The sequence below is a fragment of the Acartia tonsa genome, chromosome 8 (assembly GCF_053477335.1).
Source record: "Acartia tonsa isolate MP-2025a chromosome 8, ASM5347733v1, whole genome shotgun sequence".
Taxonomy (NCBI): Eukaryota; Metazoa; Arthropoda; class Copepoda; order Calanoida; family Acartiidae; genus Acartia; species Acartia tonsa.
Window position 1 is genome coordinate 45,175,614 of NC_137267.1, and position 14,283 is coordinate 45,189,896.

Here is a 14,283-nt window from a genome sequence, read left to right on the forward strand (position 1 = left end):
TGAACGAACTGAATTCCATCTTAGCAACCTATATTGACGTTAATTTTTCCCTTTAATAATATTTGCGCATATTTTATTTACGCGCATATTTTATTTACGTATGTTGCTTTTGCTGACATGAGATAACACTACATTTAAATATACAACTAACTACAGTAGAGTGCGTGCATCTTGCAGGAGTGGATAGATACATGGGAGAAAATGTTTATTTGCTAATATTTACAAAAAGGAATTGGGTAGTAAACAAAGAGACGTGGGTACAGAGAGGGAAGGGACATTGGACTATAAATTTCATAAAGAATTTATTCTTTTTATAAAAAAATTAAATTTAAAAGAAAGCTTGAATCCTAATTTTAGACTCACTACTTATTGCGTGACCCCTGATTATTTTCAATAATCGGTATATTACTTGGATGTTGCACCAGATTTTCATGTTCTCTAATATTAATACTCACAGCTAGCTAAGAAGAGATACTCCCCCCCCCCCCTTAATCAAATCCCCTTCCCTCCTACAACGAACTGACCAATAAATGAGATCCATATAAGCAACCTAAATTGACGACAATTTTCCCTCTGTCAATATATCCACATATTATATATCCAATTTTCCAATACACTAGTGCAATGTGCATCTTGGGATGTAGTTAAGTATTGTATTTGGTATTCTAATTAAATACACAAATACAGAAAAAGGGATTAAAAACAGAGCTAGATCTTTAAATCATTTCAATGGTGCGCCAAATCGGGGTACGCCGACTTTCAGCCAATCACAGCTCGGCATTTCGTAAAATGCTGTGCTCTCATTGGTGGAAAGTTGGCTTACCCCGATTTGTCGCACCATTGAAATGATTTAAAGATCCAGCTCTGAACAGCAAAATATTTGAGGAACGATTTTATGTAAAACGTATTTAAGGAAAGGTTTAAAGTGAAACGTAAAGTTATCTTTCAGGGATCTAAAGGGCTAAGATTGATAAATTGATGTACATTGTAAGTACATACCCAATGATAACACAAATATACACCTTCTCTAGATTACAATTAGTGGTTGAAACTTAATGAACTAACCAATCAACATTTAATATAAAAGTCCCTAAAGCTGTATGCCAACTAATAAGAAAACGTTATTATAAGACTTTGGGGACTTATCTCCTGATAAAGTTGTAAATTTTTGTTTATCATAATTTGGGCTGTAAAACAGTTAATCGTCCTTTGTCTTATCCCCTTCCAAAAGTTTGTGTTTACCTGTAAAAGCTAGAACCCTCCATCCAACAGTTTTGAAGAGTAATCCTCCAAGTATCAGTCCACCCATGGTTCCCTAAAAATTTTATTATGATGAGATTTTTATTTATTGTACAGTATTATAAAGTACTAGCGGCTACGCCCCTAGAGTCCTCTAGTGGCACTTTAAATGTTTTTTATTATATTTAAAATATGTCTATGTTGCGTTTGACGTTTATGTTTGCGTTGAACTCCCTTTCTAAAATCCAGAAACGTAAAAAAATTTCGATTTATTGTGATTTCTCTTTGGAGGGTGGTGGTACCCTCCCCCAAAATAGTTAAAAACCTTCCTGGGACCTATGAGAATATACCCTGTTAAGAAGAACCCAATCGGTTCAGCGGTTAGCGAGATCCTTCGGTACAGACACACACACAAACAGACAGACAAACATCCTGTTACTTTAGTATAAGGATTAAGCTTTTTTTGTCTGTAGTTTAATATTTTGATAACTACTGAACAGATTGAGTTCTCCATTTTATAGAAGCTTCTAATGGGTCCCTGGATAGTTTTGGCTGTTAAATTTTTAAACTAAGTATATTTTTAAGCTATTTTCCTGCTTTCCTTATCTACTCAATTGAAATTGGAGCTTCTAGATGCTAGGAGCGCAGCCGATAGTTTTACATATTTCCTTCGAAAAAAAGCCTATATAACTCCAGAGAAACATGTTAAGAAGTTTCTTATTTGTTCCAATAATACTTAAGTTCCGTAAACAGGCGTTTTCCCGGAACTAGATTGTTCTAAAAATTTAAATTTGTTTCTGGTCTGATTTGTACCTTATCTGTTACAAAAAAAAATAGGGATCATGAAACTAAAGATTAATTAATCTTTTCTCCAATATCTTTATGCTTCTCAAAAATATTATAAACCTTTCATTAAAGGGTATCCTTTGATTCAAATCAACATTGAAAGGTAAGTTATATATTAGCTACGCTCCTAATAAAGACGTTGAATAAATTTTAAGTCTGCGTCTAAATGTACAATATAAAATAAAGCTATTTACACTAAAACTTGGCACAACCAACTACTGGTAGTTTTCTGAAATTTTTTAGTAATATTAACTTATTTTTCTTCTTAACCATCCTTTATCATTATTTTGTCAAAATGTATTGTTTATGTCATTACATTAAATAATAATATTATTACACTATCTTTATTATTTTCAAGTAGTGTCTGTTTGTTTTGTAGCCGCGACTAGGCCTAAGATTTACACCCGTTCGAATATTTTGAAGATTTTTGGAAGAGGGATTGACATATTTGGGAAGAGGTAGAGACTTTCAGCTGATTTTTAAAATTGTAAATGGTTGATTTTCATAAGGCTGACAGAAGAACACTTGTCTCTATTCTTTGGCTAGGGATGCGAAGATTGGACCGATACGTATTTGCAATGGGCACTTGTAAATTTAGACCCTTTTATTTCCGCTTTCCATTAATTCTTTTCTGATTAAGAATCTTAAAAAAAATGCCAATATGCTGTTAAGTAGCCCGAAACTGTCAAACGACTAGAAAAAAGCGAAATATTTATTCTTCTTGAGAAGCCAGTTCTTTTTTGTGTAGTCTAGCTATATACCACCGCATTTTTGAGACAAATTTTTGTTGTTAGTAATAAAAGGATGGAATTCATATTCTTAGAAGATTATGAATGTGTAAAAGTGCGTTTATCCATTATAATTTAATGGCTTTGGTTTGGGCGTAGGGGAGGTTGCCTTACACCTCCCTCCCCATCAAAAAGACAAGATATGAAATAATAATATTATCATTTCAATTTATAGGCAAATTTGAATTAAATAGGAGTTCAAATATAACAAGTAGCAAATTAAAGGAAACTTCTTCAAGTTTTGGCAGCCAAGAGTAAACAAATAAATTTCTAAGCAAACTGTTAGGAAACAAGAAAAACTTGGTTCACAAATAGCGCAGCAAAAAAACAAAGTTCAAAAATGAAACTAAACTGTTTTAAATTGTTAAATAGAAAACGCCTAGCCCTTACATGGCCTAAATAGCAGTGTTTCTCCGGCTCCGGACTAGATATATAAAGAGATTTTTTTTACAAGTTATAATTTGGTAACTTTGTTTTGTCATGTGCAAATGCCCTTTTTAAGTTTTTCAAGTCCATTTTTATCAAAATTTGAACTTTTAAAACCTTCAAGTCAAAAATAAAAAAAATATTTTTTGTGGGGAAAAAAAATATGTCGAGTTTTTCTTGATTTTAGGCCGGATCCGGGGCCGCACCAAAATCAAACGGCTCCGAAACGCTGCTAAATAGTTTCCTAACCCTGCGGGGCTACACTGTATCCAATATATCCCAACCTATACTACCAACACACGAAAAACTAACCACCCCCCCCCCCCCCTTACTAATTTAATCTAAATAAGGGGATACGGGGATTTTTTCAATTAACAGTTGATTATTTATATGCATATTCTAAAACATATATTATTTTAAATTAGCATATTAAATTATTTTAATGAAAAAAAGTAGAGTTTTCAACATATTCTAGCATTAAAATATAAGTGTGTTATTTTTTTCATGTCCATTTTTGTTATTCCATTGAACAAGTTGTATATCGCGCAACAATGGAGCATTGAATGAACACAAAAAGCTGTTTTAGTGTGTAAACTTCATCATATAAATTGCTCACAGGGAAAGAGAATTGCGTCATAACAAAAGAGGTTAATAAGATTTAGATGGCCGCTACATCAGATAGGTGACATTTTACTGAAACCGACTTCTAAACAGGCACGTTGAAAATGTACAATCAAGATTTCCATTATGGCATCGAAACCGATTAATATCTTTTAGAACCGGTTCTCAGCCACACTGAAAAATCATGCCTAGCATCGTATAACAGACAATTTTCCACGAATTTCAAAATAAAATCACAAAATTAATACCAGTCTTGTTATCCCGGGCCTCCCGCTCGTCGGGGCCAACACACCTGGTTTTAATATGCTGATATTTCAGATTTTAAAATCCTTGGAAATGTGTCTATATTACGATGCGATAAATAGCTATTCTAGATTAAAGGCGTACAACTCAAGTTAAGAGTCTTTGAGGCTAGATTATATCTATTTCCTGATCATTACGGACAGGCTGACAGACGAAGGTAAATTTTAGAATTGTCTCATTAATAAAAAATTAACATTATTGACATCATATGAATGCTTCCCCTAAAGTACCTATCGAGCATAGAAACACTTATCATTATTTAGAAAGTGAAATATGGGGATAAGGGATTGGAGCTGTGTTTATATTAGATTATATTATTGGTTACAGAATGAGGGATTTACAGGAAGAGGCACATACTGGCTTAAGACCCTTACAGAGTTTAGGAGTAAGAAATATCGCCCCCTTATTTTCAATTTTTGGAAAATAAGGGAAGGTTGCGTACTCGCTAAGCACTTTGAGGGAAGGCACCCGATCTTCTTTACATAACCAGATTATATTGGTTACATGATGAGGGATTTACAGGAATAGGCCCATACTGGGTTAAGACCCTCGCAGGGTTTAGAAGTAAGAAATACCCCCCACCCTCTTATTTTCAATTTATTGAAAATAAGGGGAGATACTGTGCTCGCTAGGCTCTTCGAGGAAAGGCATTTTCTTTCCATCCTTAATTTATCTTACGTTGTGTAAATAACTGAGACCATAACTTATAAGAGTAGCCTTATTCCTGTCCCTTATTTTACAATGTACCGAGTGTTGTTATTGAAATAGTTTTCAACAATGTTACAACATGTTTCAAGTGCACTTTTTATGCAAATCAAACTCTGGTATAATCAGGGAGGGAGGGCTGGACAATTGGACTGTAAATTAAACTGGTACCCAAAGTTTTATAAATATTTCATCTTACACGTTGGCTCAAAAACGTTGGGTACTCTAATTTTCAACAATGTTACAACTTCATGATTCAAGTGCACATTTTATGCAAATGAAGAGGAAGGGTTCATTGGGCTGTAAATTACACTGGTACCCGTAACCCAGAGTTCTATAAATATGCCATCTTATACGTTGGCTCAAAAACTTTGGGTACTTTTACTAAATTTTGATTGGTCGGTTCATTAAGTTGAGTGTTTCAACCACTAATTGTAATCTACAGAAGAGATAAATTTATGTATCATATATCAATTTATCGGCCATTGTCTTATCCCTTTGGATTCCTGAAATGAAACTCTGGTATAATCAGGGATGGAGGGTTGTATATAAGAATGTAAATTACACAGGTACCCAAAGTTCAATAACTATGTAATCTTATTTGTTAGATAAAAAATTTTGGGTACTTTTTTTGAATTGTGATTGGTTTATTTAAACTTTTTAACCAATAATCTTATTGAATAAATAATGGGGATGTATATCAATTCATTGACAATTGTCTTATCCTTTAAGATCCCTGGGTAAAATCTCAAGGAAAGGGCAGCTCAAAGGGGTAGTTTCAAGAAATGCATTTGAACTTAATTTAGTAAACCGCATTTTTTTGCTAGTTAATTGGTTAAACTATATTTATATGACATATATTTGAAAGAATTTCAATTTTCTACCACGTAGTTTTGAAAATATCAAGACTTGAAAATCGTCTTTTTGTGATAAATGCAATTTAAAAAGACGATTTTCAAGTCAATTAAGTTCAAATGCATTTCTTGAAAATACCCCTTTAATTGATTAACAGCTCTTTTATCCCCTTTAATTTACAAGCATAAGAATTCTCGTCTAATGCCCTATCCCTTAATCCCAGTACAATCCATCTCATAAAACAGTAGACCAAACAACCTCATTCTCTCATTTGTTGATTGAAAAAACTTTGGGTACTTTTGTTAAATTTTAATTAGTTGGTCCACAATAGCAGTGTCAACCAATATTTTTATCTACAGTAGGGGAGGTTCTTTTGTTTATCATCATTGTTAATGTACATCAGTTTAACGACCACTGTCTTACACTTTGATCAACGACTTTGTAAAGGCATATCTTTCAAGCCCATGGGTCTTAATTACCGGGGCTCGGCAGGAGTCGGCAGCCGCGCGTTGGCCGCCTGTAAAACTTTTACAATTGAAAAAAAGCCAGCTGAAAGTCTAAACCTGACATAAATATGACAATCCCTTTATTAAAACTTTTTCAAAGCATCCAAAAGGGTTTAGTTTTGAGACTCAGTCACGGCTGACGCACGGCTGCCGAGCCCTGTGAGCTAAAAATTTGTATGCATATAGATTATACAATAAGCTTCAACAGCATGAAAAAAAACATGTTATGTGCATATTACAGGAAGCGTTTTAATCTAAAATAAACAGGAATAATGTCCTTTATACTAGGATAGTTTATTAACACTTAGCATTTAAATCACAGACGTTAATGCAATAGCTTTCAATAACGAAGCTTCTCTAACTTTATAGATTAACCATATTCATCCGTCTTTCTATCCGTCTGTCAAGCTATAGATTTCTCAAAATATATGATTTAAGGGTGGATTTGTATTACATTTAATCGTAGTTATATATTGGCTAAGCCATAAAATTACTAATTATAAACGTTTTTACATTGAAGCAAAAGATTCGAAAACTTTTGTTAATTTTTGTTATTGTAAAATAAATACTAATGATATATGGCAATCTTACTCAGTACAGACAAATCATTTATGGGTGGAATAAAGCTATGGCAACCTTGCTCAGTACAGACCAATCATCTTGGGGTGGAATAAAGCTATGGCAAACATGACAATTTAAATTTTTTATCTATCTATCTTACCTGTGATGAAATAGAAGCTATGGCAACCTTGCTCAGTACAGACCAATCATCTTGGGGTGGAATAAAGCTATGGCAAACATGACAATTTAAATTTTTTATCTATCTATCTTACCTGTGATGAAATAGAAGCTATGGCAACCTTGCTCAGTACAGACCAATCATCTTGGGGTGGAAGAAAGCTATGGCAAACATGACAATTATCTTTCCATCTATCTATTTACCTGTGATGAAATAGAAGCTATGGCAACCTTGCTCAGTACAGACCAATCATCTTGGGGTGGAATAAAGCTATGGCAACCATGACAATTATCTTTCTATCTATCTATCTTACTTGTGATGAAATAGAAGCTATGGCAACCTTGCTCAGTACAGACCAATCATCCTGGGGCGGAATAAAGCTCTCAAAAGTTGGAGAATCTAAACCACAAAATTATTTTATTAACTTATCCTAAAGCTAAAGTGGTAAATATAATTTATCGTATTCATTCGAATCCGGTGGATAGGAACCGGTTCTCATCCATACGAAAAAAACTATGTCTAGTATCGTATTATATCCATCTTTCTACGAATATAAAAATGTACAATTATAAGATTAAAACTAGTTTTTTTAGCCCCAAGTTTTTTTAGCCGGTGCCTTAGGCACCTCGGGGCTAAAAAAACTAGTTTTAATCTTATAATTGTACATTTTATATCCGCGGAAAGCCATTTATAATACGATGCGAGAAATAACTATTCTATTGCTATATAACACGAGAAGCTTTAAATTGAGGTGTACGCTCTTAAAATTAAATATTTTCAAACTCAATATTATAACATAAAAAGACCCATAAAAACAATATTCATTTTAACAATCGTAATTTTAAAATTTTTTTAATTAAGTGATACTCGGAGCTAGCTAAAATAAAGATACCCCCAATTCTCTCCCCTTTTTCTGGATGAACGAACTGACCAATAAAGAGTTCCATGTTAGCAATCAAAATTGACAAAAAATTTTCCACTGTCATCCATTTCAAATGCATAACATCTATTTCATATTTTATTCTACCTGGAGTCAAGGGAGGAAGATTATTCCTTGGTATGCTGGTGGAGGCATAAGGGCTTCCTGGCGGTCCACGACGCTTCACTTGGGTGCTACAATATCAATATAAAAATAGGTTTATTTTTGTCATGTAAATTTTAAATTTGACAGCCTCTTTGAAATGTATAGGCATAAAAATGACAGCGGGTAAAAAAACATTGCCAAAAATACAGCAAAAAACAAAATTGATAAACCCACACACTTTTTGTCAAAAACACATTGATTGTACTTTTGCTGGTCGTCCAAATAGTAACACCCCAATCATTTTCATTATATTTGAATGTAGACTAAAATAAATATTTCTGCAAAAACAAGCATTAACATTTTTTCTCGTATTCTCAAATATAAAAATGTACAATGAAAAGATTAAACCAAGTTTTTAGCCCGTGCCTTCGGCACCTAGGGGCTTAAAAAATCTGGTTTTAGTTTTATAATTGTACATTCTATATCCGCGGAAAGCTGTTTATAATACGATGCAAGAAATAACTATTAATAAAACAACATCAAAAATTAGGTAAAAGGATATAAAAATATGAGAAATCTAATTCAAGAGAAGCTACATTATTTGAAGATAATATATTTATACCTGGACATTAGACGTTTCATAAGAGCTCCAAAGCCAAGGGAAAATCGGAAACTGAAAACAAAAATCTAAATTATTTCTGGTTCCTAATTGATGGTGCTGCAACCACTACATTTCAAATTAAATGCACTTAAAAAAATTTAGGGTATTTTTTTGTGGGGATGGGGGATGTCCCACCCTTCAAGAAAATAGCTTAAAACCAACACAAGACCAGTTGATATATTCCCTCAAGAGTAGAAACCAATCGGTTCAGTGCAGTCGTAACCGAGATCTAAAGGGACGGAGGGAAAGACGGCCAGACATCAAGCTACTTTGTATTATAGATAACTAACGGCTGTGCTCCTAGCATCTAGGAGCTATGTATACGAAGGAGTAAAGAAAGTAGAAAAATAGCCTAAATCAAAATTAGATATAATAATTATTAACCTAAAACTATCCAGGGACCTATAAGAAGCTTTCATTAAATGTAGAACTTAATCGGCTTAGTTTTTATTGAGATCTTAAGCTTTAGACAAAAAAAACTTTACATAATAGTATAATACTTATACAATAATTTGAGTTGGGGACAAGTATATTCAAAAAATTTTATTGTTACGAAGCTACTCTTTGATTTCCTTTGTATGTCCGTCATTCAGTCCGTTACGCTATGAGGTGAGTGCGATTTTAATGACTGTTTCTTTTAAATAGTCAGCTATTTTTTTCTTTCTAAATACCCTATTCCAAGGAGGATTCAGTATACAACTTACTCAGTCTGTCGGTTTTACGATCTTGTTACAAAAGACAATAATACGAAATGATTTTCTTTTTTTTAAGGCAATTGACAAATCTGCTCTGTAATTTGCTTTGTCAGGTTGTCTTTTAATGTTCTTGTATGATTTACTACTCACGGGTGCTGTCATCCTTGTTTTTATCAGTCGTCATTGATAATTGACAATAATTATTTTACGATCGATAAGTTTTACAAATTTTAGTAATTTTTAAAAATGAGATCTAGTGCAGTGTAGGGTAAACTTGATATTGATTATCTCCAAAAATATATGAACTTTATATGCTGATAGCAGCCAAACTGCTTATCGTATATTTCATGTAGGGTTAGGCCGGATATTTTTTTGGCCGGATACCGGATATCCGGCTGATTTCAAATGCCGGATATCCGGTAACCGGCCGGATAACCGGCCAAATTACTACATATTAAAGTATCAAAAAAGGATATAGTCCATTTTGTGGCAACGCACCTTAAGGGGCGATTCGTTGTATTTTTAAAATTGCTTTTAATAGGTTATTTCAGGTTAGGTTAGGTTATATTTGGTTAGGTGATTGCCCCGCAGGGTTAGAGTCCCCCGCAAGGGGCTAGAAATAGGAGGAAAGCTACTGTGAAAATACGAATAATCGCTCCTTAAGGGTCGTTGCCACAAAGAGGACTATACCCGCAAAAAAAATTCTTCATAAACTAGTGTTTTATATTATACTAGCGGCTGCGTCCCTAGTATCTAGGGATATTAGAAGGGACATGAAAGTGCAGAAAAATAATTTAAAACCTTACAACGACTTTTTTTTATAAAAATGAAACAGCCTAAAACCACCCTGGGACCTATAAGAAGCTTCACTCTAAAGGAGAACATATCAGTTCAGCGGTTAGCGAGATCCTTCGCTACAGACAAAAAGCTTACTACTTTGTATAATAGGATAGAATTAAGATTAAAACTTAAAAATTAAGTAGGTAAGTATTTAATGATCTTTCTTCTTAGCAAATAAATCTAATGAACTATTACTTCCCTCAATCTGTAATATCAACCCCTAACGGTTGGAGGATGGGCGGGGATGTGGCGTTGAATGCCTGCCCCCCCCCCCTCTGTTTTTTTCTATCCCATTTTCTGTGTATAAAAGGTAGAGAGCTATAACTAAGTGACTTTCGAAATATGGGTATGACACATAACCAAGAGTTGAAATTTTTTTAATACCTCCTTCCTGGCGGGCACAGGATGCCAGCAAATCTGGTAAGTGGTAAGGTCATTCAGGTAAAAAGTAAAAATATTTTTTTAATTAAACAAAGCATTTCATGTTATCTAATACTAAAATATCCTATAGTCGTACATCCTCATATGTAATATAGGTGTTCAAGTTGATTTCAGGTTCCAGGTATAATCCTGCAAGTCCTGAACCTCCAGGTCTCCAGAAATCTTTAAACGGTTCCTGTGACCGCAAATTTTTACTTGAAGATTTCAAATTTTTAACTTAGGCTTTTTTATATATCTTCATGACATATTACATTTCATAAAATCCGTTGCTGTTTACCTGCAAACCGTCGGTTTGCGGCTGGCAGCTGCCAAGTACTGCTGCCACCACCAAAATTTATGTTTTGAGATTTCTAATATAAAATTTACATAAAGATAAACATATGCAGAAAAAATTGTTTTTCTATCTTTAATAATAAGAAAATTACAGCCATTTAAGATTAAAAAAAAACCAGATTTTTGTTGTAAAATATAAAAGATTATATTGCCGGATAGTTTTAATAACCGGCCGGATACCGGATATTGAAACTATCCGGCCGGATATCCGGCCACACCGGATATCCGGCCCAACCCTAATTTCATGTTTGCACAAAATTTTAGCTTATACTAAAAGGTATACAAATAATGCACAGTTATCTCGCAGCGCAAATAATGCGCCCGAAAAATACTTATTTTATGAATTCTTCAGTGAAACTTTCCCTGTGCATCATTTGAATCTGGTTATTCCAGATTATTTATAGGGCTTATCTGCTGCATATTGCGATAGCCCGGTACATGCACGTTCAGTCGATTGGCAAGTAGCAGTTTTTTGAGATATTTGTTCCCTTCACTGTGAACTGCACTAGATCCAAAACATTGTATGAAAAAGTATGATTATTCTTTTATTCAAATTACAACAGTTACCTATATGTAATTTAAGCCAGGGCTAGACCAATATTTACTTTTTGTCAACTATGCATGAAAAGAATAATAACCGATTAAACCTAATGATTGTAATTTCAGTATTAAAGCTGAAATTGTGTATAATTATATCTGAACAAACAGCCTCCAATCTAGAACAGGGGTATATGAAATAATTTTTACTGGAATAACTAACATATTAATAACAAAATTAATCCGTTTTTTTTATATTTTATAATGGATAAAAATATTTTAGTTAGAAAAAAAACAGTCCCTGCTTGTTGGAAATGTTTGCCTATTATCCATTTTACATTATATTGAAAAACTTTAAGACAACTTAAAGTGTAAGTAAAGGGATAGTTGCACAAAAAGCATTTTTTGAGAATAGGAATTTGGAGTAGTAAACATTATAATACTTTTGAAGAATACCTATTATAATACCTGATGAGTTAGTAATAAAGGTATTTTATGAAAAATCAACATTTTGAGATAAACCTAAAATGTCTATTTTACCATTTAAAAAGAAAAATATTTGATGTATAAATCACAAAAGTATAATTTTAAAGTCTTGAAATTTTGAAAACCTATCATACCTGTGTTTTATAAATGCATGAGATATCATAGTAATGAGTTCTTTGCTTCATTTTCAAATGCATTTGATGCAACTATCCCTTTATTATTATAATGCAAACCTTTTATTGTGTTAGTGACAATTAACATTTGAGCAGCTATGGACCACTCTGAGAAAGTAAAATGTTTGTTCCAATTAGTAGGCTTAGCCATATTTTCTTTTCAAATGTACCAGGCTTTAACAAAATATTTCCAGTATCCAAAGTTTGAACAAAAAGGAAGTGTGGATATAGCCAATATCAAGATGCCATCAGTATACGTATGTCCACTAGATCAGTATGATATAGTGGCAAATGGACAGCTAGGTTACCCCTACCCACCCTCCTTCACAGCAGGATTGCAAGACAAGACTTCAGATGCTTGTTGGGATGCATATGATTCATCTCTTTCTTTCGAAGATGTACTTCAGAGGCTCTATAAGGTTAATCTATCCAATGTTGAAATTCAACAGTTCAACAGCTATGACAACTATAAAAATCTTGATTTTGAGAAAACATTCTTCTTTCCATATGGAACTTGCTTGAAAATTAAAACAATGTCATTGTTGGAAGATGTAATGTTAGAGATAGGAAACACAAAAAGATCAAAAGTCATACTCGAAGATCCTCTGAAGTCCAATGAATTTGTCATTGATGAACAACCTGAAGCAGTGACTGAATTAGGACCAACCTCCAGTGGGCTTTATGAGTTTAAATACTATACCGTAAACCAACAAATCAACTCATATCATATAAATGATGGGAAAACTTGCAAGAATTATCAATCCATTGGCTCTAGCTATGCAGAATGTTTAAAAGAAAAGCTAAAAGGTAAATTAAAAAGAAATAATGTGTAATCATTTTAGTCTGATTCGCATTATTTTAGATATTTATTTGAATAAGTTGGAAATTCACAAAATTATATTCTGAGTATAAGGGATAAATTAATAAAAACTCCTGATAGTATAAGTTTTTATTTTAACAAAAATTATACGATTTGCATTTCAGCCAAACTGATGAACTGGTATGGATGTTTGCCACCATGGTTTCCTACAGAAGATCAACAATGTCCAACAAGAATCAGGAACCTGTTTGAAAACATTACATTTGCCAGTCAAGTAATGTTTGAGCTAACCAACAAGCTAATGTATTCTGCCTTACTAACAGAGTGCCTACCACCTTGCATTTCAACAAGTTACAGCATGAAGATGAAGAGAGAGTACTCAAATTTCAAGGAAAAAGCCCGTCTAACTATTGAATGGAATAGAAAAGTTGTTTTGATGGAAGAGGCATACAGTTTTGACATATTTGGACTTATTGTTGAGCTTGGTAAGTATCAAGCAAATCTTGAAACCATCTTCTAACATGATCAGATAGATTGCCAAGTAAAACAAGAATTATATCAATTAGGGTTGGCAATCTGAATCAAGGATCCGGAATCCACCCAATTTTTGGTTAATTTTGGAATCCGTTTTTTTTAACAGCAGATTCGGATTCTTAATTAGAAGGCTAAAATTAGCATCTTGAGTTTTTTAATACTTGTCATTGTCATCATTTTATATAATATCTTTTAAAATCTGGTTCGGTTCTCGAAAGTGAATTTTAGGACATATGTAGCAATTAATTTTTTTAATTTAAAAAAAAACCTTTTAACATATTGCTAGAATCCAGAATCCAAATCTTGAATCCACCAAAAATAAGAATCCAGAATCTGCCTTTTTTTGGATGGATTCTTGTAAGAATCTGAATCTGGTCCAATAATTTGACGGATTGCAATCTCTAATAGCAATACTTGAATTTTACAGGAAAAGGCTGAAAGAATTATTTGGTGGGTTAACAACAAGTTTAGAGTATCAAACCAAAATAATTTGACTTTTTATTGCAAACTGTCAACTTAATGTGTCAAAATAGTTTGATACTTCCCCTTCTCTCAAAACATCTCTAAGAAACTTGCACATTATTAACTTTTTGTTTTTATTTTATTTATCTTTTTCTCCCTGATTTAGGAAGTTCCCTTGGATTGTGGTTAGGCCTGAGTGCCATCAGTTTGGTTGACTTTGGCCTTTTCTTGCATCAAAGATCAGTCATG

General features: G+C 33.2%; 2 protein-coding genes across 2 annotated transcripts in view; one reads left to right on the forward strand and one right to left on the reverse strand.

Annotated features, from left to right (window-relative positions):
• Marf (Mitochondrial assembly regulatory factor) overlaps positions 1-14,283 on the reverse strand; it is a 63,906-nt gene that overhangs the window by 12,627 nt on the left and 36,996 nt on the right. Inside the window, exons 21-24 of the mRNA XM_080170590.1 lie at positions 8,675-8,725; positions 8,056-8,141; positions 7,342-7,427; positions 1,243-1,315 (exon numbers count right to left, since the gene is read on the reverse strand). Of these exons, the coding sequence (XP_080026716.1) occupies positions 1,243-1,315; positions 7,342-7,427; positions 8,056-8,141; positions 8,675-8,725 (296 nt within the window). The remainder of the gene's footprint in view (positions 1-1,242; positions 1,316-7,341; positions 7,428-8,055; positions 8,142-8,674; positions 8,726-14,283) is intronic.
• Positions 12,262-13,622, forward strand: LOC145327071 (uncharacterized). Its single transcript, XM_080170592.1, has 2 exons — positions 12,262-13,025; positions 13,203-13,622. The coding sequence occupies exons 1-2, from the start codon at positions 12,317-12,319 to the stop codon at positions 13,556-13,558; spliced, it is 1,065 nt and encodes a 354-aa protein (XP_080026718.1). The 5' UTR covers positions 12,262-12,316; the 3' UTR covers positions 13,559-13,622.